This window comes from Argiope bruennichi, chromosome 6, assembly GCF_947563725.1.
Source record: "Argiope bruennichi chromosome 6, qqArgBrue1.1, whole genome shotgun sequence".
NCBI classification, from domain to species: Eukaryota; Metazoa; Arthropoda; class Arachnida; order Araneae; family Araneidae; genus Argiope; species Argiope bruennichi.
The window spans coordinates 61,867,692-61,894,138 of NC_079156.1; the positions used below are offsets into that span (position 1 = coordinate 61,867,692).

A 26,447-nucleotide genomic window follows, 5' to 3' on the forward strand; every position below is an offset into this window, starting at 1 on the left:
TGAAACCTGGGGATGCTTCCAAATCTGGAAATCGATTTTTTTAACGATTACATTATTTTCTCTATATCTAATATGCGAGAAATTAAAAATGAAGAAATAGGGGAAAGTGTATAGAGTTTTAAAAACTTCATTGACTTCAAGCAAATTAGAATCGAAAAGTTACCATCTAAGAAGGATAGCTCTACTCCTTTGAATTTGAAAAGACCGCCAAATAATGAAGTGATTACAACTTAAATTATCATTTTTATAAATAATCTCAATATAACTAATCCCACAATAGCAGTTGTTATCTTAAAAATGTTAGTTTTAAGGAAAAAAGATGAAAAGAAAATCTTATGATTGTAATTGTTTTTTATAAGTCATTGAAATTAGGTAAAATAATAGAAAATTAATAAAAATTTAAATTTGTTTATACACTTTTTGGGCATGAAAGAAATGAAAACCGAAGAGTTCCCCATCTTGAGAGAAGAGGCTTCTGCTCTTAAATTTAGGGAACAAACCCATTTCTTGGACTAAACTATTTAATGATTAGAGCAGCCTTTATTACGAAAAATGTGCATGCGTCAATGAAATTTCCATTTTTTAAAAATAAATGAATAAAAATTAAATGGCAAAGTGTATTCCCTTTTCCAACTTTTACTATGCCTATTAAAGGATTATATTAATCCTTACTGATCTGCAAATCCCACTTTTCTAGATTGAAGAAATGCTCCGTTTTAGACTGAAATGATAGGGTTTATCTCTCATTAGCAAATAATGCACTTTTAAAAATAATTAAATGGAATTTCAAAAAGTTTATTTGTAAAAATTATTTCTCCAGGTTTTTATATTATATAGATATAGAGTTAATTCAGCATGATCAGTGTATGTCGATCTCATAAAACAACAACAACAAAAAAAAACAGCAAGATTAACAGAAAAATGTTATTTTTTGTTTCGTTATCTCTAATTTCTTTATCTGTTGTTTCTTTATTGTTTTTAGAGTTAACCAGTTGTTTCTGAATCTAATAAGTATTAGTCAAATTTTTAAAAATAAATATATTTTGTCTTACACTCCCCAGTTTTTTCCTTACCCAGCGTTCTAATTGCAGTAGATTATTAAGGTGTTATACTACATATAACTGATGTTTCCGATTGTAAACGTCGGATGATTCATTTTAAGTGGTAGATTTCTGAATATTAGACAGCTAACTAGAGCTGCTGGGTTGAAGAAAAGGGGAGGGGTGATCGTAGGCAGATCCATTCAGAATGTTATTAGTTTAATTGTTCAAATAAATTAATTTATAAGAAACACACTTTTTGTATTACAAAATAATAAGATTACAGTGTTCATACATTTAAATGATTCAATTCATTATTAAAGTATAAATAATTATTTTTTTGTAATATATTGGGACATTGATTAATCATTAACCTGTTATTTTATATTTAATAGCCTTGTGGAATAATTATTTCTAATTTTATATTGATTTGAAATTTATTATTTCTTCATAATCTTTCGTAATTATAAAATATTTGTATTTGTTAGTAAGAGCTACTGTTAATGAATAATTATAGATAATTTTTTCAAAAATTTCAGAACTACTAATTTTATTCATAATATACAGATTATAAAACAAATACATATCTAATATATAAAATTCTCGTGTCACAGTTTTCGTTGCCATACTCCTCCGAAACGGCTTGACCGATTTTGATGAAATTTTTTGTGCTTATCCGGTATCTATGAGAATCGGCCAACATCTATTTTTCATCCCCCTAAATGTTAGGGGTAGTCCATTATTAATTAAAAACTAACTTTCCCGCCAAAAAAATCTTCCATTTTTCCCAACGCCAACTTTTCCGCCAAAAAAATCTTCCATTTTCCCCATCGCCAAATAAGTAAGGCATCAGTTGTTTTTTTCTCCCAACAGTAATTAGGCTAGGGTTAACATTTTTCGACGGATTATTTCAAACGATTCTGTTTATTTTCTTAATGTTTTATGCATTTAAAATTAAACATTGTTAATTAATTCATGTTTCACATTCATTCTGAAGTACTTTTGAATTAAAATAACACAGAATAAAGGAAATTAAAAATGTCTAATCTGCATAGCGTTACCCCAACTGGCGTAGAAAAATTTACGCATTTGCGTTGACGTAACTGGCGAAGAAAATCCACGCATGCGCATTGTTCTGATTGTTGGCATGACAACCAACGGACGATTTAAATTATTTTTAGGTTAGTTGCATGCTTTTGTAAGTAAAATGTATTTATGTTAGTTATATATTTTTTGTATATGCTTATAGTTTTAAGTACATCGTTTTTTAAGTAGATTTTTTTAAACCTGTTTTCGACCGATTATTTTAAACGATTCATTTTATTTTCTTAGTGTTTGATGCATTTAAAATTAAACATTGTTAATGAATCGATCTGTTCATGATGAATCTGAGAAATTTTTGTTGACAAATTCTTGAGATATTACATAAATTAAGAAAGATATTCTTTAGTGACCATAAAGTTTAAACGCTCAGTGACTCTATTATCAGTAATCATATTATTAAAAAAAATGCTTTGTTTCAGTAAAAAATATTATATTAATTGCAGATTAATCATTTACACTGTAATTTAAAGCATAATTTCTACGAGGGGTAACAGAAAATTAGAGAGATATATATCACGCTATAACTGAAGGCCTTTATAATATTATGAGTGAATTATATGACTATCAAAATTTGAAGTTTTAAAATATTTTGCTGAAGAATCTATTAAAGTTGGAATTGCGTTAAATGTTTAATGGTACGACCGGAGTTTTATCCCCTGCTTGGCGAAATTTTTAAAAATCGCAAACAACGGCCTTGCGAAATGTTCAAAAGCAAAGAAGCAGATGTTCAATTATAGTGCATAATAAAGATTGCCAGCTTTGGTGCGTTATCGCAACTTGGCGAAGAAGGGGGTTAAACTCCTGTTAAACCTATTTAATTATTAAAATTTAAACGAACATTAAGATTGGCGAACCGGCTGGTCGCCAAAGGCGGCTAGTAGTTATATATATATATTGATACAGTTTTTGAAAGTTTGATCTGGAATTACCAAATCTGACACAGATATACTTTGGAAGGTGGGAGTATACATCTCCAAGCGATTTTTTAGAATTTTAATTCATTGAAAAATTACCTAGATTTTGATATTTTTTTTCTCGATTTCTGTGCAAAAAATGATTCTTGTACTCTTCAAAAAATTAAAACTTCAATGATAAATATTTAGTTGCTGTAAAATTCTTTAGATTAGAATTTAGTTAATTTTTTAAGAGTATTTTTAAGCATATTTTACAACAATATTTTCATCGTTGTGAATAAAATCGGTATCGTTTTCATCCTTCATAATATATTTGATTGCGTGATTTTTTTCCATTGTTAAAATCTAAAGAAGAATTATGTTTGATATCTGTGTAGTTTAAAAGACGAATAAAAAAGTGAAGCGACAATATTGTTAAGTCAGCCATCTAACTCTCCGACCCGCCACGAAGGCACACGGATTTAAACCATAAAAACTGAATGACCGGACCGCCGCAACAGCAACATTGGCGGGAACTGTGGTTGAGTCCTAAGGGCAGTCACCGGACACGGTACAACCCTCCCCGAAGGAAGTACGTCCCGTCATCGAGGGAGGAGTATGATCCCCCACCTATTAGTGTACCCTCTAGAGTGGCGAGATCCAACCACCATGCCGGAAGTATCTCATCCTCATTTCGAGGTGCCCCCCCCCCCCCAGGGGTTGACAATGTTGTTAAATTTAAAAGTTAGATGAACTGGATATAATAGCAGTGCTGAACATAATATTATGGAACCGTTTTCCACTGGAAAAGCTCGTATACAAAATGAACTGAAAAGATGTATGTAATAAAATAGCACGATTTTAATAACTAACAATTTGAAAGAATCACGGAGATGAAATTTTATCTGAACGATTGAACTGAATTTAATATAAACAAAATCTTCGACTAACCAGCTGGTCATTAAAGACGGCTTACACATTCTCTCTCTCTCTCTCTCTCTCACACACACACACACACACATACACATGCGTATATGCACAAATATTTTTGTGTGTGTAATAATTTCTAATAAATTTATTTTCTAAAAATAATTTCTAAATCACTGGAACTTCATCTTTTCTGTAACTTTAACTTCTGAGTCGAGCGGGCTATTATTTTCCGCATTCTATCAAAACGCTGAGTTGACGAATTTTGCTCTAAAACTATACAAGTTCAGAATGCTTTCTCACGTCCTGCATTTCCTGTTCTTATGCATTCTTATTCAGTTGGCTACTCTATGTTTTCGCCATGGTTTGGATAGAGCAGAAGATTATGCAGATAGGAGAATGTTGTAATTTTATCAGCTATTTATTATTTTTCTGTCGAATAATAAGTAGGTGAGTTACTTGGTTAGAATAAAGAGCAGATGTGTAATGTAGTTTCTTTTACTATCATTTTCCATTTTCCGAGTGATTTTTAGTATAGAGTATATAGATTTTTTAAGCAGAAAAAAAAACGAAATATAGACCCTTTACTTTACTTTTTAAATCACTCGTAAAGGAAAAGAAAAAAAAATGTTTTGATACGCGTGCCATAACCTTACAGTGTGGCTGTTGAAACGTTTGACCACATGAAAGCTATCTTATAATGCAGGAAGTGCTTAATAAAATGAGAATCAAGGTTATTTGAGGATGAATTATCCTCACGGCGAGCGGATGCTGTGATAACGACCGAGTGCGCACAAAACATTTAAGTGAAGCTGCAAGATTTATTTTGAGCTTCAATCTGGGACTCTAACTTGAGGGAGGGAGTATTAGACGACCCTCCTTTTCCTTCAAAGAAATAACATTATTAAATAAAAATAAAACCTTCAGAAACATTGAAATAATATTTTATTATATATATTTTCAAGTGGAGATAATCTGAAAAAAAATTTTGATGCTCTTTTCCTATTTTCCTTTTAGATTGATTTATATTATGGTCATCTTATTCCATTGATAGCAAATGTAAGCAAAGAGAGCACTGCAATAATATTAACAATAAAAAGAAATTAAACATATTTAATTAGTTCTTTTAATATGTATTATTAACATAAAATTGGGACGTTCCATAACACTTAATTCACGTTTAGAATGCTTATATTCTAAGAGATAGACTCGAAAATCCGGAATGTCCCAGCTAAACAGTGACGTCCAGTCATTTTATATATATATCTAAAATTATAATAAATGTGAGTGTATGTGCTAGCGTTCTACAGGCCAAACCGTTCGACCTACATCTACCAAATTTGGAAATGTATTCCTTGGTGGACGAAAATATGCACTTCGGAGCTATTTTTTTAAAATTTTTTATTAGTCTTAGTTAATTATAAATTAAGCGAAATTTCGAAGTTTTTTCAAAAATATTATCGCAAAAGCAGGATTTTTACACACAGTTAAAGTTAAAAAAATTATCTTTTTAATGATACCAATGTTTTAACCTATAAATTGTTTCTACTCTTAATGAATTAAAAAAAACATTTAAATCATATTTTCTAAATATTTATTTCGCACAAAATGAAAATAAAATTCAACCTGCGCGAGCACGTTATGAATGCGTGGGTAAAACTAGCTTTTATGAATGTGTTGCCATCACATTGATAAAAATTCAAATTGAAAGTAGAATACTGTATCTCTCATAAGTTTTAAAAATTGAAAAAAAAAAAAGGCATTTTTTTTAGCTAAAAAGAGGTATAAAGCAAAATTCTTCTAATTTAGAGGTTTATCAAATGATTTGTTTAACATTTTGCATATAGCTTAAGAAATATATTATCTAGTTCCCGAACTAAAAAAATAAATTGTATTTCTATCCGCTCTTTAAATATTGGCTTTCAATTAATAAATAACACGAAATTTTCAGTTTTTTTTTTCACATTGGGAAGCACTAAAACAAAGATAAAATATTTCTAAATGAATAGATTACTTATTCGCTTGTTCAGGAACTGCTGAACATATTGAAAAATTATTATACCAAATTTGAAACAAAAAATAGATTTTAGTTATGAAGTTTTTCGTAAAAAAACTCCATATTTGAGAAAATAGCATCTAAAGATGTAAGACGACATTAAAAGTAGGTAAATGCAAATATAAAAATCAGTGTAACTTCCCCAAAAAATAGACCTAGAAAAAAAATTCTAACGATTTTATAAAGAAACCTGTTTAAACAATAAGAATATTAAATAAAAAAAATCATAGTTGCTCACACACACACAAAACGATTTTTTTAATGTAGTCGCCTACCTTAAAAATATTTTGTTGAAGAATCTATTAAGAGACTGACGTACATAAGTATTTAATTGAAAACTTTAGACAGCATTACTCCTGGCGAAAAAATTGTATAGGAGAATTCAATTTTATTTTGCATTTAGGTGCATTTTTATTTTGCATTTATTCCCTAGATAATTCGGGTTCTCCCTAGCTCTGCCAGTTAAAACGCGTTTTATCGAGATAATTCGGGTTTAGAGAAATTTCGGGTTTTCACTGTAACACACACACACACACACACACACACACACACACACACACACACACACACACACACACACACACACACACACACACACACACACACACACACACACACACACACACACACACACACATATATATATATAGATACATACATACATACATACATATATATGCATACATACATATATATATACATACATACATATATATATACATACATATATATATACATACATACATACATATATACATACATATATATGCATACATACATATATACATACATACATATATACATACATACATATACATACATACATATATATACATACATACATATACAAAACCTTTAATTCGGATTTAACAGCCACAATCAGAAATGCGTCCGCTATTATGAGGTATGTGCAATAATTTTTTTTAAAAAAAATTATATTCCTTTTAATCAAGAGGAAAGGATCAAGGATTTAGAAGAATGATGACATCATATAAGAAGAAAAATTCTGCGCATCAAGTTTGCGAACCGCCCCCGCCCCCTTCTTCTCCGGATTAGAGTCAAATATTAATGAAAAAATAGTGCACCATTTTTTCCCTTCGTTATCTATCATCCGAATGTTTTCCAAACGATTTCTGCCATTGTGCTCTCTCTTCCCTTCGAAATTAAGTGCTTGTATGACGTAACAACGAAGAATCGAACAGAGTATAAGTTAGCCTTGGATGAGCTGACCATGACAGCAATAGGCTCTACGCAAATTTCTCAACCAATCAATCTTTTTTGAGCTCATTGTACATATACGGAGGGTCGGGAGAACAAGAACATCACGAATAGCTCGTGCTGTTGGGTGAAATAAAAAGAACTAAGATTATTTTAAAAACAATTGTCAACCCTAACGACATCGCATGTTTGCATATCTACATTTGAGTTAGATTGATTCTTACGTCCAAATATCAATAAGTCATTATCATATTCAAACTTTAATAGCAAGGGAACAATTATAGTGGATAAAGAAAAAACTTATTAGTCTCTCTGAGCTGATAATAAAATATTTTTCGATCCTGAGAAAAGATGCCAAGAAATCCATCAGGACCTAGCTAGTAGCAAGTTTGTCACGGAAGAAATATTAAATAAATATATCTTAAGCCCTTTTGAAATTTAAAATGAAAATCAGTGTTGAAAAATTAACACTTTTGGTTAAGACGCACCAATATGAGATTTTTCTTGGATTGTGTGCCTTATTTTTGGCGTACGTCATTGCGCTGGTGATAAAGAAATTTAGAAGTAATCTTCCCCCAGGACCGATGGGATTGCCAATTATTGGATACCTTCCTTTTCTGACGAAAGAACTGCATCTGGATTTTATGAAATTAGGCCAGAAATATGGAGATGTTTTCAGGTGAGTAAACGTCTTTTAATTATGGAAGTGATAAATTTTTTTAAAGCTAAACTAAAATGACTTGAAATTAAGGAAATCAGAATACCCGATTAGCCAGGAAAATCCCGAGTTCCGCTTGTCTGCCACAGATTTTGAATTTCATTTAATCATGGATTTGAATTCTCGGAGTGACCCAAAATTCTCTTATAAAAATAATGTATATTAAAAAAGACGATTTAAAAAATTAATATAATTAAAAAGAATTCTCCACACTATTCATAAAATATTTTCACTCCAGCTAAATAAGAGAAAGAAAATGAAAGCTGTTCTTTTCTTATTATATTACTATCTATCTTTGCAAACAGAAATATGGATTATGTTCATTTTCAATTAAATCTCAAATGCATGACTTATTTGTCATGATTTCTCCAATAGAATATTTTTAAGTATCAAATTATGAGAAATGCTAAACAGTCATATTTTAACAGCTTTATAACTGTTTTGTTTATTATGCAAGTAAACCCTTTTAATAGAGTCAAGTCTCATGATATTATAGTGCTATTAAAAATGTAACTATCCGGAATAACTACTTCCGGACTTCCGTCAAATTGTAGCTACACTTTCAATATACAAAACGACACATATATTAAATAGAATCCCTTTTTTTATAGCTTTCAACAATAGAAGGAAATCACACGCTTAAATATGCGATAAAACAATAAATAAAACATTTTTTTTTAAGTTACATTATTAAGGGAAATTTTCCTGGCATTTTTTGAAGTTTAAGATGGTGCATAACTCATTTTTTATTCTATTATATTTTCGGCAATTATGATCAAAAAATGTTAATCTTTCGCTTAATTTTTATTTAATTCAAAATTGTAGTTAAAATATCTTAGTGATGTACGTTTTTATCCTTCAAAGTATATCACAGCCAAATTTGGTAAATATACATTTTTTATTAAACAATATTAAAGGAAATTCGGACATCTATCCCAAAATATCGGAATACAATAAGGTTATGAGTTTGATATATTATTTATCATTATTTTATTTTTAAAAAATTATTCTTAATTCTATAGCAGCGATAGCGTTAATAGAAGAAATGTATTTAATATCGATGCAATGTCAAATAAAAAAAATCAATAACTAAAACAATGAAAAATTGTTTTTTCAAAATATATATAAAATATTTAAAACAATTAAATTAGAGAAAAACTCGAATTTTCTGATTTTTTTTTCAATAATGTTTTCAAGATATTGAGGAAAAAATATTAAAATTTTGATTAATTAAAAATCAAATTAAAATTTTAAAAACTCTCTTTTAGTGAGGGCCAAATATCCAAGAAATAATTGCCATCAAAATTGTTAATTCTAGATATAACTGTTTTTATTATAAAGCGTTTTGAACAATTTTTGCATCATAAATATTGCATCATGCATGTTTTGATGTGCAGATATTCTGTCAGTCATAAACTTTATAGCTCACAATACATCAATGGACAGATACATTAATGATAAAAATTGAAAGCTGGAAAAAATGAAAAATTACTTCTTCTCTCTCTCTCTTTTTTTGAAGCATCGTCTGTTTTCAGAAATGTTTATTTTTCTGTGTTGTATCATATATATAAACCATTGAATTTTGGTATCACTGCGATGGATAGTTTCATCAAGGTATGCAATACGAATTGGATGCATGATTACATAAAGAGTTAAATTTCTAAAGATATAAATTTTTTTATTTCTACAATTTTATCGGAAGCATAATTTTTAATAAATTTTTTTACATATTTATTTAAAACTTTTTTTTTTACATATTTATTTAAAATTTTTCTTTTACATATTTATTTAAAACTTTTTTTAAACATATTTATTTAAAACTTTTTTTTTACATATTTATTTAAAACTTTTTTTTTACATATTTATTTAAAACTTTTTTTTTACATATTTATTTAAAACTTTTTTTTTACATATTTATTTAAAACTTTTTTTTTTACATATTTATTTAAAACTTTTTTTTTACATATTTATTTAAAACTTTTTTTTTTACATATTTATTTAAAACTTTTTTTTTACATATTTATTTAAAACTTTTTTTAAACATATTTATTTAAAACTTTTTTTGAACATATTTATAATATTTTGACCAAGTGATCAGATATTTTTCAAATCAGACAAGAGAATACAGAATAATTATTAAAAGTTCTGTTTTTTTCATTAACAATAAATGAGAAATATTAATTAGAATAAAAGTTTATAAAATTAGTTTTTGAACTATTTTCTTGCAAAAAGTTTGTTTTATTTAATATGATAAATAGTTTGTCGTATTAAATGTAGCAACATACTTAAAGTTACAGAAAATAATAAAAGAATTGATAGTAAAATCGTCTAATTTGTTTCTCATGTTTTAAAATTTGATAATTATATTTTTCATCATTATTTTTGCTTAATTAATCATTTTGATTTTGATCTTTTCGTCGTTTTAACGAGACAAAGTTTATATGTATAAATATGCTTTCTTTATATTTTTAGAAATTTTAGATACAATAACAGTTATTTGTAAAATTTAAATATTTTATATTATTGTCATTTTAAAACACAGTTTCATTATATTGATATCGAGATATTTATTTGTGTAATAATAAATTTAGCAATAGAAAATTTTAATTTAGAAAATAAAAATGAATTTATTTATTTATCAAATAATATTGCTTTGAAAACATTTTCTCAGTTAGTTATTAATCCTTGTAAACAAAACCAGTAAAAGTGGCTATTTGCTAATTATCTGTTACTACTGGAATTTTAGAAACAGCGTTAACCTAAAAATTATTTCACTAGTTTTTAGAGCAAATAACATTGCTTGAGAAATCTAATTTTAACTAAGAACGTATTTTAATGTTAATTTTATATTGAAAGAAACCTTTCCTATCAACAGAATCCGGGTAGATGAAATTATTTTATTTTGAGCCAATGAGCAACTATATATCAATAGATACTTACTTGTCAACTGCATACCTGTTGAGCAATCGTCGTGCTATCGTGAGTCGAAGATATATTTAATTACAGAGCAGCAATACTAAGTAGAGTAGATCAGGCAAGTTAATCATAGAGCAGCAATACTAAGTAGAGTAGATCAGGCACGTTAATTATAGAAAAGCAATACTAAGTAGAGTAGATCAGGCACGTTAATCATAGAGCAGCAATACTAAGTAGAGTAGATCAGGCACGTTAATCATAGAGCAGCAATACTAAGTAGAGTAGATCAGGCACGTTAATCATAGAGCAGCAATACTAAGTAGAGTAGATCAGGCACGTTAATCATAGAGCAGCAATACTAAGTAGAGTAGATCAGGCACGTTAATCATAGAGCAGCAATACTAAGTAGAGTAGATCAGGCACGTTAATCATAGAGCAGCAATACTAAGTAGAGTAGATCAGGCACGTTAATCATAGAGCAGCAATACTAAGTAGAGTAGATCAGGCACGTTAATCATAGAGCAGCAATACTAAGTAGAGTAGATCAGGCACGTTAATCATAGAGCAGCAATACTAAGTAGAGTAGATCAGGCACGCAATTGACTTCTTACGCAGGTTCTTATTATCATTGGCATTTCTCAACTGTTCTCTTATCAGAAATATTTTAATTCTAAAATCGTCCCCTCGTGTTTCGAAAAATGTACCCACATATACCTGATTTTTAGACCTACTGGCGTTCGCTTTGTTGTTTCCTGAATAGGAATACTTTGATTCTAACAGTCTGTGGTTCCACGGTAGAATGTGTCACTGAGATTTGTCATTCTTTTGATCATTGACGTGTTCTTAATTGTGTTCTGAATAAGAATACTTTAATACCAACTATGTTTCACAGTGTGCTAAAAATATATATGACTCGTCTTTCTTATAATCATTTTTTTCAATTGTGTTCTGAATAGGAATATTTTAATTCTTACAGTCTATCGTTATCATCAGAGCACATCACTGAAATTCTTAATTCCTTTGATCCTTGTTGCGTTCTCAACTGTTACCTAATCAGAAAAACGTTAATTCCAATACTCCTCTACTGCTCATGCAAAATTTTCGAAATGATTTTACATTTTATGAGCAACTATTTTATAAAACTAATTCTATCTTTTACTTTATTTTCCTCTAAAGTGTGAGATTAGGATCTCAAGACATCGTTATACTGCATGGAGGAGATGCCATAAAAGAAGGATTTAACAAACCCGAATTGCTGGGCAGACCGCCAAACTGTGCCTTAGAGAAATTTAGTCCACAAAGTAAGTTAGAATGTGAAATGAAATTCTAAAGCGCTGGTAGTTAAATTTCTTAAAAATGTATATGTTTGAATGTCATGTAATTCAAATTGAGTTAAAGTAGTCATAGAATTTAACTGGGAGTTAAGAGTAGTTAAGAAAAGAGAGGTTAGTTATATTAACAAAGCTAAAGTAGTTTTAAAGCAACAGTAGGACTATTTTGGGATGGACCTAGTAATTTTGAGCCTATATCAGTTGACGAGGAGATACTTGAGCTGGCACTACCTCTCCAAACTTCCGCACCAGATCAACGAGGGAGAGAGTAGTTAAAAGTCTGTTTGGGTTAAAGTAATATTCCAGAAAAAGAGATGAGATAGTTCATGCGAAAAGAGAATCAAAGTGTTGATTAGCTCATTAACTGCTTTGAATATAGAAAGAAAACAGACACCCTTTGAAATGGAAGAGTTTATTTTATGTCATTGGTGATAATGAGAAGAAAGAAATTGGGCGTATTTTATTTTGGCCCAAACCTATATTGAGCAAAGGGGAATTATTTCATACGTTTTAAAAAAGTGTATTAATTTTTATTTTATTTTAATAATTACTTATGAAAAAAATAACAACAAAATTTCCATTGTATCATATACTTTAAATAAACCGGTATCTGTTTCAATAGATACTTTATTTCAGGCGTGTTGCGTAAGAGAGAAAGTGTGCAGGAAATCTTCGCATGGTATAAACTAACTTATAAAGTGCTGAATTAAAGAGATAATAATGCATATACTAATTTGATAATAATACATGCAAAGATATTGTAATACAATTTTGGAATTCACTAATCATCTTGCAGCTAAGAAAAGAACATGGCATCGCAGCAAACAGTAAAATAAAGATATGCTGTACAACTTCGCTGAAGGTAAAAAGGTTTTTCTTGCGATTTCTCAGCCAAAGGCATTCCAGATATACTATTAAGAATTTGGATCTAGAGACCTAGGTAGAGAAAACATTCAGTAAAAATTCTCATTTTCATATTACTCATGACATTTTCTTATTTCTATGATGATTCAAAAAACATTTGGACATTGATATAATTTTTACTTTATTTACAGTTTTTAATTGAATGGATACTACTAATTGCATTCATTTTTAGGTGCATTTTTCAGTAGTCATTTTCATCTCTGGAAAGAACAACGCAGATTCGTGGTGCAATCCATGAAGGATCTCGGTCTTGGCAAAACGAAAATTGAGGAAGCCGTGATGGTAAGGCAAAACAAAATTAAAATTACGAGCTATTTATATTAATGAAATATAAAACTTTTGCATTGATTAAAATGATCAAATCCTAATTTGAATACGTATCATTGTTAATATTGAAGTCAGGTTGTGGACTAAAACGAAAATCGGGATATTCTCGACATATATATCTGGACATCTGATAACTTTACCATTTTAATGAAGCTGTAATTTGGTAAGAATTAAGGCAGGAAGATATTTGTGACATTTGATAATATTAAGAAAAAAATTACAATGTGTAATTAGTAGACATTGGAAAATCACAATGATTGGCATTGAAATTCACAAAAATAAAATGACTGTGTTTTATGGGCAGTGAAAAATTTTGGAAGACAATTCCTCAATAGCTAATCTTCAAAATTCAGATAGATTAACTTTTTATATAAAAGTTACTTACTTAAAAGTGCGAATCAATATCTTGGTATGCAATGCCCTGATATGTGATGGTTATGGAATAGGACTCGAAGAAAGAAATTTATGGGCCATGTTAGTTTACTGTGCTCCTAATTCTGGGAAATTCATTAATTGCACCTATATAATTCATAAACAGATAGATATACTCTTTAAAAATAATTGCCCAGTGGATATATAGAAAATAATAATAAATAATTGGAATGGCTACTGGAGGTCATGTGATATCTAAATGTGACAATGACAGTCCAATAAATCCAATATAAAGCTCTCCTCTTTATATTGGAGTTATGACAGATTAACCTTAGCTAGTATCTAGGTGTTTCATGGTTACATTGAGCAATAAGTGGAGGAATAATAGGGTTTACTTTATTTGGCAAGAGCGAAATTTGGCTATGCTGCTCCAAACATATGGTGAGTGTAAAAGTGGGACATAAAAATATTGGAAACTTAATATACAAAGAGAAATATATACAATGTATCAACAACTCACATAAGTATGAATCTTCCCCGTGATCTGGGCGTCCCGGGTTCGAGTCCCGGTTTGGGCATGGTTGTTCTTACTGTTCTATCTGTGAAATGTGTGAACGTGCCCTCCTGTAAAAAAGGGTTATGCTAGCGAATGAGTGATGCGTGAGTAGTCAAGTCGTAAAGTCGTACTCTTGGCCCAAGTTGGCTCTACGATAAAAACAAGAGGCGCTCCCCCTTAGGCTTAAATCAGCTGTCTTTGAACAGTGGGCTTGTCCGTGGCAAGTGCCATAAGAAACAACAACAACATAAGTATGAAGAAAAGCACGAAGGATTAAAGCTATAATTATTTGATAAAAACTAGAATGGAACGACTGAGTAAAGGTCAAAAATTTTAAGATAATAATTTAAAAAGAGCAAAGCAAAACTGATTGGGAACAGAACAAATGAAAAAAAAAGCTTTCAGTGTTTATGTAATGGTATGTGAATAGCTGGTTAAAAGTTATCAGGTATCTGTTCTTTCCCTTTGACGATATATTAGCTCCAAGCTTAAACTGAACAATAAAAGATGCTACATTTTAAAATACTGACCATATATACCAGACACAACGGTATCATTTATGATAAGGCCATTCCAATTCAATGGAAAGATGGTATTTTATATTTTATTTTATAGCTTATCTATTCAGACAAGCCATTCATGAACTTTGCTCACCGGTTTCACTCTAACCCAACCTGCCCGGTGAACGTCTTATTAGAATATACCTCATGCCCATTAAGAGTTACACCTTAGCCACCCTATTCCCTTATTGTATTCAATGAGTGTCCATTTCAAATGATGAAAATGGAGTGATGGAACTTAGGGCGGGTTGGATGTCCAACATTCGTTCTATACCATGCCAAATCTGACCAGTTTCTCCATTACTGATTGGTTTTGGCGAGGACAGTCAGATTTACATGCAATGGAGCAATCCTAATTAAATTTGAAAAATTAAATTTCCAAATTTAACTTTTTGACGATTACAATACTTTCTTTGTACGTGTTTCGTATATGAAAATGAAAAAAAAAAGTGGGGGGGGGTAACGTTTTCAAATAATCTTAGTCATTTAAATTATTAAAAAAGTATGCAAATATAAGTTTAAATAAAAAAAAAGGGGACTGTAATGCGAATGCAGCTTTTAAGACATTATAAAAACAACTATACTTAAATCTATTATTTATAAATTCAAACTGCACTATTTAACAGTTTTTCAGGTATTCTTTTTTGAAGAAAGATTTAATACTCTGACACCTAGGAATTTTGGGATCAGAATGCTGAAATTCCTGAGTTTCTTTTACAGAAATGGGATAAATCTCCCTACCTTCGAACAATCTCTGTTTATAATTTTCTTATTTCCTGAACAATTAAAGTAACAAAATACTTTTAAGCACAATCACTTATTAAATGGTTTCTTTGCCATATTATTACCTTATTCATTTGCTATCTACCCCATTCATTACGTTAAGAACTTCGCACTCAAGTATTCCGTGATTTATCCTTCAAATTGGCAATTTATAGTCTTACAGGATTGATATAAAAATATGACACTACTTAGTTAAGGGTTATTGGGGTGATGTTTAAAAGAAAATGGGTTCATTAATGAGCCGAATCTTGTATTTCACTCTAACGAACAAAAAGTCTCGATTATCCAATTAATTACATTTAATGAAGGGCTTTAGAAATTTCTCAGAAATATTCGAACTCTGCTTAAATGGACGTTTCGGGCGCTTCATTTTGAAGGAGTTAACTGTGTTTTGTCTTTTTATAAATAAATTCGAAATTTATTATTTTGATATATTTCACTTACTTGCTTTTCATTATATTATTAAGCGTTTTCTTTTATACATTATTTTTTTAGGTTTTTTTAAAAATATACAGTGAATCTATACGTTTTATTTTTTAGGATGAAATCAATCATTTCATGGACGTCTTAAGAAGTTATAAAGGTCAACCAATAGATGTCAAAGAACCTTTGTCTCCCAGCATGTCCAACAACATCTGCGCTTTGGTCTTCGGAAAGCGATTCGAATACGATGATCCCGAACGTCAGTTCTTGGACAAGAACATCGACGAAATATTCGAATATTTTTCTCAGATTTCTCTGGATGTGGTGTTTCCCTGGTTGTATTACGTTCCTTTTGTTAGTAAACTTATAAAATCTGATAAATCAAGGATTGCCTTCCAAAATTATAAAAGATTTTTTCAGTAAGTAATAATTTTTAGATTGCTTTTTTTATATCCCAATCAAATTTCAACTTTAATTAAGTTAAACCAGTATCTTGGTTTTCCGAATTAAAGTAAAATTAATTTCGGATAGACATCGGAATTTCGAATCATGGTCAGATAACGAGAACTGCACTTGAGATGGCATCTTTTTTTTGTACTTCCATAACACACTAGGGGGAAGTAAACTTTCGAAGATAAATTTCCAATGCATAACCAATATGAATTATTGGACGTAAAGATATACTATATTTCCATAAATGCCAAGAAGTAGGGGTTAAAAAGCCCCTCCGAACAAGTGACACAACATTCTATAATTAAAAATAAATTTTATAGAGTTGTCTAATATTTTAAACTACAAGCTATGCTGCCAATACATTTTGATTTTTATAACAGAAAAAGAAAGACTCCTTTCAATTTTTCTTTCTTTTTGGTGTATACAGTACAATTAGAATGAAAAATTTTACCTCGAAATTTGACGAATCTTCGCTTTTCAGACTTCTCAGTCGGTAGTTTCCATACATAGTATAAATTTTATGCAGAATAAAAAAAAATAAAAATTGAAAAATATGCGAAAAATTTTAGGGAAATCACACACACCTTTTTTTTTGCAAAAATGTCTTTCTACTTCATAAGCAAACCCTGAAAGAAATACTTGTGGTTTAGCTGGTAGTTTCTCTACTGTTCAAACCCTGAACTAGTACTTAACTGCCATTTTAAGATAAACTGTTGTTGTTGTTGTTTCTTATGGCACTTGCCATGAACAAGCCCGCTGTTACGAAGACAGCGATTTAAGCCGTTGGGGAACTTCTCTTGTTTTTTTAGTAGCGCCAACTAGGACCAAGAGTACGACTTTGCTACTCACGCATCACTCATTCGCTTGCACAACCCTTTTTTACAGAAGGGCACATTCACATATAGAACAACGGAAGAACAACCATGCCCAAACCGGGACTCGAACCCAGGACGCCCAGATTACGGGGAAGACGCGCAACCCCTAGGCCCGGACGCCGGCTCACAAAATGTTAATAAATGTTTAGTAGTTGCCTTAGCGGCTATTTGGTTCACGGGAATTAAAGATTACTAAAAATTTCAATGAAATAATTTGAATAATTATATTTTAATGGTGTCCTCGGCAAAGTATTTTAACTTAAAATTTTTATTGACAAATAACCTATACAATTTTGGAAGACTTCTATCATTCTATTCATTATGCTGAGCACTCCTCTAATTTTCTGTTCTTATATTTGCACATATAATTATATCAGTAAGCAGTATAATTGGAAAGAGCAACAGTATTTAAAAAAAAAATCCGCTTTTAAAACTTTCACCATTGCTTGATTTTGATATTAAATTTTAACTGTAAACACAACAATTAAGGTTTCAAAATTTCGAAAAGTTTTATTAGAAATCATGCGTTATATTGAAATCTACTCAACATTGAAAAATAAGCCAAATCTTCATATCTTGATAAACCATATCTTATTTTCAATAAAGAAAAAAAAAGCCATCATAAAATATTTGCAGCAACAATGAAAACGAATTGAGTTTCACTTTAACAGTACTTATATATTGCTTACGTTTCAAAACTTTGAAAAAGTTATAGAAATTGATTTAAAAATAGAAAAAAAAAAAAAAAAAAATTCTACGGCAAAAAATATTGTCATTGAAACGATATTTTTTTTGAATTTTAAGATGATGTAAAAAATATTTTTGTTATAATATTTTCAGAAATTATTGTAGGAAAGCTCCAAAATTTTGCCTAATTTTAATGAATGATTAATTTGAATGATTTTGATTAATATTTAAAAAAATTGCTCTGAGGTACTCAACTTACCCTTTACACACACACACACACACACACACACACACACACACACACACACACACACACACACACACACACACACACACACACACACACACACACACACACACACACACACACACACACACACACACACATATATATATTTGCCAAATTTGATTATTATAAGTCAAAGGTGTTTGGTTTGTAGAACATCAATACAAACATTTTCTTTTATTATTAGTAGAGATTTATGTTTTAGATAACTCCAGAGTTTTGTGTAAAATACTCAAGAATATTTTTCAAATGTATTAATTCTGATTTTCCTCATTCTGTGCGTAGTAGGGTCTCTGTTGTTTTTTATTACGAATTGCTGTGAGCTAATAAATTTAGTTTACTACTAAATTGTGTTCTAAATCTCCATTCATATTTGTGATACTCTTTTCATTCGTATTCGAATTAATATTTTTCTAAGCTACTCAGAAGTAAAAGAAGAAAATGAAAAATAGCATATTTACAAAATAAAGAAAGTCAAATTAAATAAAAACGTATAAAAATATGAAAAACAATGACAATTTTCTTTGAGACAATATTAAGAATTTGCAATGCATGCAATACAAATTGGTATTAAAATAACCTAAAAATATCTCAAACATTTTTAATGAAAAATTATATAGCACGCTCTGTTATTTTTACAGGAAGGAATTAACTGAGCATTTAAAAACTTTCGATCCTTCTCACGCACGAGATTTCATAGACAGATATTTAATAGAAATAGAAATACAGAGAGCAAAAAATCCCAACACTACTTTCAATCGTAAGTATACAATCTTTTTTAAAAAATTCTAATTTAATTTGCAAAATTAAATTAAAAAAGTAATTGATTAATTTTGTATTAGTATTCAATTATAATATGCACCAGTGTATATTATAATAATATATAAAATTTTTTTATCCTCTAAAACATTTAAAAAAAATTGAAATGATAATATTGATTAAACCAGATGATATTTAAAAACTGATAACTAATTTTCTGCATATCAATAAATCAAATCAATAGTTGTTTTTGATATAAGTTGTTACTCATTGATTTTTCTTTTAAACTTTTATTTTAATAAAGGATTCTATTCTTTTGTTTATGCTACAGTTGTATGCTCCCAATCGTATTTTTCATCAGTAAGAAATATTGTTAGATGTAATGCTCAAATTGTCTTTTGAAGCCGATAGGAAACGCGGCCAGACATTTTTTAAAAATTAAATAGAAACATAACAGTAGAATTATTCAAAGCCTAGCCGTTTTCTAACAAGAAATGAATGAAAATTTCTTTATTTTGACATCATTTGCACATATTCAAATGTTTATTAAATTTAACTCTACAGTGCATCGTGTAGCCATTTGGTTACACTTTTTTATTTCCATTTATAAGCTTCAAATGACTGTTCCAAACAAAAGCGACGAGTGTTTGGAAGTCCTTTTTTAAATACTTTTGATAAACAGTTGTAAAAAACATCGTTATATGGCAAGAACGGTACTAAAATTAGATTTATGCTGGAAATTTGGAAAAATACCAATATGTCTGTTATATTAATAGTTCTATTGTTAAAATTACTATCAAAATATTTTTATTTTCTCGTTTAAAAAATATATAGGCAAAAAGGAATTTTTATTTTTATTGCAGATTTGCTGCAATGTTATTTATGTCGTTGGAATATTGTTTAATCTATAATGTAAATATTTGGCACATTTAAATTTTTTTAAATTTTACAAAAAACTAATTACATTTTTTAAAAATAATTTTCAACTATTTAAAATGCATATAATCTTTTTGGATAAAAACAAAAAAAAGTTATGCATTCTACTGTTAAAAAAACATAAAATATGAAGTGAAAAATGGAAATTGTTTTCAATAATGGGAAGCCTGAATTTTAAGATGATATAAACTATGTCTCATGCATAGCTTACTTTGAAGTTACTTCGGAAAGAAATAACCAAATTTCGGTTAATTTTTAATTAAATGTTGAAACGCCACTTATATTAAAAAATAATTGGCGATTTTCTTTCTTTTATGTTAAATAACAAATGTGCATAATTTAATTAAATTCAGATGAGTTATTTAGGAAGAAACGTGGAGCATACATACATAAACCTCGACATTTATCGAAAATAAAAGAACACCATACAATATTATTTTCCAGTATTGAGATATAAAATGGGAAATATATTTCATATATATTCCGTATATTTCATAATACTGATTCCGATATTATACAATGCTGATTTGTAATTTGTGTAATATTGTTTTTCTACCATTGTACATTATTGTACACTATTCAGTATCTTAACACGAAATTTTGCAATTATGTACATCAACAAGAAGCTAAAAAATTATATGCAAAAATTGCATTTTAATTTCTGATCAACACATTTTTTTAATGTCTTAATTAAGGAAGACATCTAGTTTGGAAAATGTAACATTCATTTTTTTCATATGAAAGAACCATTGCATTTTCTTTTCCAGATAATATGTTAATGAACAATGCCATAGACCTGTTCGACGCTGGTAGTGAAACTGTCCGAACTTCGATTCATTGGTTCATATACGTCATGGCTGCCTTTCCTGATGTTCAGAAGAAAGTTCAAAAAGAGATAATGGAGGTGATAGGTTCAGAAAAGACACCAGAATACATGGATATGAGAAATATGCCCTATACACATGCGGTCATGTTGGAAATAATGAGATGGAAAACTATAGTTGCGCTAAATCTAGTGCATTAGTAAGAACAATTATTTTTCATTTTAGAACATAAATGAAAAGATTAACCCATTTTATTTTATTTTACATTACTTTTTATTATAGCTGATATAAAATTTTCAGTTTGATATTTTATTTTTTTAATAATATTAATTGTGGATAGTAAAGTGAGAAAAGGCGATTTTCTCATTAGATTTTAAAATCGAAAGGTTCCAACTCATAATGTTTGTCTGAAATTCTCAATTTAAGTTTCCATTGTTTTATTTATTTCATCTTGCCTTTCCTTGAATTTTTATGCAAACAAATATGAAAATATGAATATCTTACGAAAATAAATGCGTTAGTCTTCACCATTTTCTTTAAAGAGAGTTAGTTATTTGTTTGGTTTAATACTGCAATAGTTAATTGCATATAAAATTGCATTTGAATATCAATGAAATTTACTGAAATAATTTGAATAAGCACTGAATAAAACTTTAACCATTTTTATTTCAACTCTCATCAACTGAAAATTTACCGAAACAATTTAAAATCTATTACTCGATAAACATTGGAAAATATAATATTTTGATTAGCTAATGTATTTTATTTATGTATAAAGATATTATAAAACTTTTCCCTGAGAAGAATACTTTACCAAAATATGGAGATCATATTGTTCAAGGAATTTGAACAACATTTTGAATACAATCATTTTAAAGCATATGCTCTAGAATGATATGATAAATAATTAGATAAGCTCTGAAAGTTAGTTATATTGATAGGAATTGGGTTGTTTAAGTTGGCATTATCTCTTTTCTCTACATTGGAACGTGATCTTCATGTAAATATCTCTATAAATGCAGTTAAAATCATGCTTGAAAAGAACTGAAAACGCCAGAAAAACAAATAATTTTTAATCACATTTTTTATGTGCTTTTCTTCTCTCACCAATTAAATTTGCACACAAGTAAAATTTTTGTGAAACATAAAAATTTAATTTTTCTGATGCTTTTCTGTCCTAATTGATTTTTTTCTTTTATCTTTGTATTCACAAGCGTAAATGTTATACGAGTATCGTTTAAACGCTACTTATGAAATTTCATTATGAAAATCAGATTCCAGTGGGAAAAAATTCAAATTTTCTAGATTCTATCACTGTAACTGAATTTGTATCCGCTAAACTGTCTTTTTTTACACTAATCCTGAGCGCTTGCCTCAAAATATGTGCTCAAAATTTCATACCGTTTCATTTCCTTCAGTAGTATGAAAGATATGAACTCGTATATCGGCAGAGTATTTTATAATCACACTGCCCAGTATGCCTATTAAAAACCCTTGAAACCCTCTTAACTTCGGAACGGCTGCTGCTATATTCATAAAAGCGGTATCTAGGTATAGTAAAATAGCCATGCGCTACCGAATGAAACTACCTCCTCATTTTCCCACCAGGAGCCGCCGTAGGTAGTTTCATTCAGTAACGCAACGCACGGCTACTTTACTATACCTAGATACTACTTTTATGAATTTAGCAGCAGACGTTTCGAAGTTAAGGGGCAAGAAACTTTAGTTAGAATACTCTATATTCAAGGAAATTAATCTTATTATCAAATGCAGTTTCAGGATAGGGTCTTTTACAAGCGAATATAATGTGTCTCTTAACTAGGATATTTAAATTTTATGATGGTATGTTTCAAAAATAACTTATCAATGCAAAAATAACTTATCAAGCTGTAACAGCATTTCAGTTTTAAGATAATTTGTTATTAAAAAATCTAATTATATTTGTCCTGCCATTATAATACCTTTTTACGCATTTACAGTGCTCTGGAGGATGCTACGGTGGGGGGATACACTATACCAAAGGGAACGACCGTAATCGCCAACTTCTGGGCCGTTCACCACGATCCAAGATATTGGGACGAACCAGAGGAATTCAAACCGGAAAGATTTCTCAGCAAAGATGGCAAGTCTGTGGTAAAGCAGAGCTACTTCATGCCGTTTTCCTTAGGTAAATGATTATTATGTTGTTTTGTTTGTTTGTTTGTTTCTTATGGCACTTGCCACTGACAAGCCCGCTGTTACGAAGACAGCGATTTAAGCCTAAGGAGGAACGTCTCTTATTTTTTATAGCAGCGCCAACTAGGGTCCAGAGTACGACTTTGCCACTCACGCATCACTCATTCGCTTGCACAACCCCTTTTTACAGGAGGGCACATTCACACATCTCACAGATAGAACAACAGAAGAACAACCATGCCCAAACCGGGACTCGAACCCGGGACGCCCAGATCACGGGGAAGACGCGCTACCCCTATGCCAGGACGCCGGCCGATTGTTATATTAATGAGTCTTATGAATTTTTTTATGAATCAGTAAGTGTCATTGGTTTGGCACCAAATTGGCAGCAAAGACTTTTAGGAAGGAACAGGATATTTCAGTTGATTATTTAGTCACTTCTGATGACCAGATGGTTCACTAGACATATTGGTTATGTTTATTTTCAATTAAATCTTTTTGAGTATGAATTATGTTCATGATCCCTCTCCTCCCCCCTAAAAATTTACCGCATAAAATTAGGGCAGCTGAGTTTATTAAACTGTGTTATTTTAATAATCTTATATTTGTTCTGTACAACCTAATAACCCTAATAAAATACGACGTCATGGTATTGCTATTAAAAGCATAACATAAATGTCCGGCTATGTTTTTAATAGCAACATAACATAATTAATGACATAGAAGAAAGAAATATATAGTAAGAAACATAAATTAGCGTTTTTAACTTTCGTGAAACTGTAACTTCTGTTTACTTATTCTTTTTATTAATTATACAGATATTAAATAGAATTCATCTTCCTGAACATGGGTGAAAATGAGCAAGAGGATAAATATACGCATCAAAAATAGACGGAACAATGAAGGCAGTTTGAATTTCATTTCAACAATAAAAACTATTGATAGAAATAACTTAAAAAACAGTATTTAAAAAAAAACTTCCATTATTTAACAAAAATTTGCATGATATTTAAGTAGATACTAGGTATCTTTGAAGACCAGATTATGTTGTGAAACAATTAATTTGGAATGTAATATTTTTTAAAAAATTTCTTTTTTTAATTTGATATGAAAAATATGAATTGAATCAGTTTACTGCGAATTCCTGAAGGGTTGCGTGAAAAAATTAAAAAAACTTATATGCTATGATATAAAAGCGGAAATGAAAATTCTATTTCGACAACGTTGCCCGAAGAAAGGTTTTTTTAAAATTATTAATTTTAATATTGCCAAAAGTAAGAGTTAAATATTTTGTTGGATGAGTTTGAATTTCATAACATTAAAAGCATTGTTACAAATTGTGTGTCAAATTATCCTTTAAAAAATATTCAAAATTTTAATTAACTGTTCGGAAATTAAATCATCACTAAAAAGGTAATGTTTTGAGTTTTAAAATAAAACAAAATACTTGAGAGCTAATAATTTGTAAAAATATGAACATCAATTTCCAAATTCTTGAGATTACGGATAATACTATTAAGGACGGATAATACTATTTTCGCGTTCAACTTAACTTTTTTGTTTGACGCTTATTTCAATTATCCTGATTTAGTTTTTTTTAAGCTTCAATGATCCGAAAATCCATCTCCCTTATATTTCTTATGTTATTTTACAGCTCTATAAATTAACTAAGCAATACAAGGAATTAATTGCAGTTACGAAGCAGTCAATGAAACAATCAGAAACTTTTGTACGGAAGTTTGTTTACATTTGTCTGTTGCTATTTTGCAATAAGCCACAAGACTGATTTCTGCACCACGTATGTAAAGTTTTATGTAAATATTTAGTTAATAAAATTTTTGGTATAAGAATCAGTTTTGTCAATGCTATTTTCGGGAGTTAATGTGGAAAAACGTCAAACGAATGCAGCTGACGCTATTTAACTTAGATTTGTGATGCGATAGGTGCTTTTATTTCATTAAATGATCTTCAAACAAAAATTTTGCCTAATCTAAATCTCGAATTTCTTTTGAATTAATTAAGCGTTATTACTAGTACGAACTTGTAAGTCGGGAACAGTATTTAGCAATCATACAGGGCTTATGTGGTAATTATATTCTCGATAATATGCTATAGCTACCACTTTAAAACAAAATAGTTTTTTTCTCTAAGATAATAATTATTAACTGTATTATTGTTTACAACATAGTTTAAACTCATTTACATCTTTATAAATTTAGAATATTTTGAGTGTGCTAAACAACATAATTATTTCCTTTTTCTTACAAAAATGTCTTCTTTAACGGCAAATTTCAATCTTACTAACCGAATTTTTCTTCAGATAATCTTAAGCACTTAAATAATATTTTTCCTTCTATTTCCAGGACGAAGAGTGTGTCCGGGTGAATCCATGGCTTATTTGGAAATGTTCCTGTACTTTACTTCTATTCTACGAGAATTCGATATAGTCTTCCCTGATGGTACAAAGCCAACTTTCGATGCGAAATATATCGTCACCTACAGGCTGGATCCCTATCTGGTGCGATTCATCCCAAAGAATTAACATATAGTGATATGAGAAGATAATAAAATGTACTAAGATGATCTTTTTAGAGAAACTGTGCATAAAAACTTATCTACCTTATTTTTTGTAAAAATGCAGCAATGTATAATGTCTTCAAACATGTATGCAGCTTATAATGTCCCATCATCCATGTATTTCAAGTAAAAAAATAAAAATCGTAAGCAAAAATAAATAAATAAAGATAAATAAATAAAATAAAATAAATAAAGCACCTAATTTATTTTACAGTTATCATTTATTGGAAAATGGCTATTAATTGCAAGAGATTAACTATTAAAATAACGAAATGTTATAATTTAATCTCATTACATAAACACAGTGTTTATCAATATATTATTTATGGAAATATATCATTATGAAAAATATACCATAACTCAAATTTGAGTGTGAAATGCTAATCTAAAGAAACATTGGTAAAAGTACAAACAAAAGGCAAGGATAATGTGACCGAATTTAAGCTCAAAATTGGTTACTGTTAGCAACAAATGCACTTGTGTAAAGCGAATTAAACAAACTTATAGGCACGAATTTTACATTTTAAATACTTTTCTGATTTTTAAATTTTAAAATTGCTTTTTATTCTATGGTAAAAAGAGGACATGCATTTCCAGCACATCAGGAATTGCATGAAAAATTTATTACACAATTCTACCTTTATAAAAGCTAACCAAATCATTGGATATTAAATGTATGAAAATAAACAATCGAAATAAAAAAACCCCAGATAAACAAAAGGAGTAA

At 29.4% G+C, this 26,447-nt stretch overlaps 1 protein-coding gene across 1 annotated transcript; it reads left to right on the forward strand.

The window, feature by feature from the left end:
- Window positions 1-7,233: 7,233 nt before the first annotated feature.
- On the forward strand, window positions 7,234-25,881 carry LOC129971261 (cytochrome P450 18a1-like). The gene is made up of 8 exons (XM_056084855.1): window positions 7,234-7,917; window positions 12,049-12,173; window positions 13,300-13,409; window positions 16,266-16,567; window positions 19,091-19,209; window positions 20,912-21,167; window positions 22,948-23,135; window positions 25,507-25,881. The coding sequence occupies exons 1-8, from the start codon at window positions 7,682-7,684 to the stop codon at window positions 25,683-25,685; spliced, it is 1,515 nt and encodes a 504-aa protein (XP_055940830.1). The 5' UTR covers window positions 7,234-7,681; the 3' UTR covers window positions 25,686-25,881.
- The last annotated feature ends 566 nt before the right edge of the window (window positions 25,882-26,447 follow it).

Excerpts from the sequence above, each read along its gene's own strand:
- LOC129971261 (XM_056084855.1), top strand. The coding sequence starts at position 7,682 with ATGAAAATCAGTGTTGAAAAATTAACACTTTTGGTTAAGACGCACCAA. Across the intron at positions 16,568-19,090 it reads AATTATAAAAGATTTTTTCA|GAAGGAATTAACTGAGCATT; the intron begins GTAAGTAATAAT and ends TTATTTTTACAG. Across the intron at positions 21,168-22,947 it reads GCGCTAAATCTAGTGCATTA|TGCTCTGGAGGATGCTACGG; the intron begins GTAAGAACAATT and ends ACGCATTTACAG.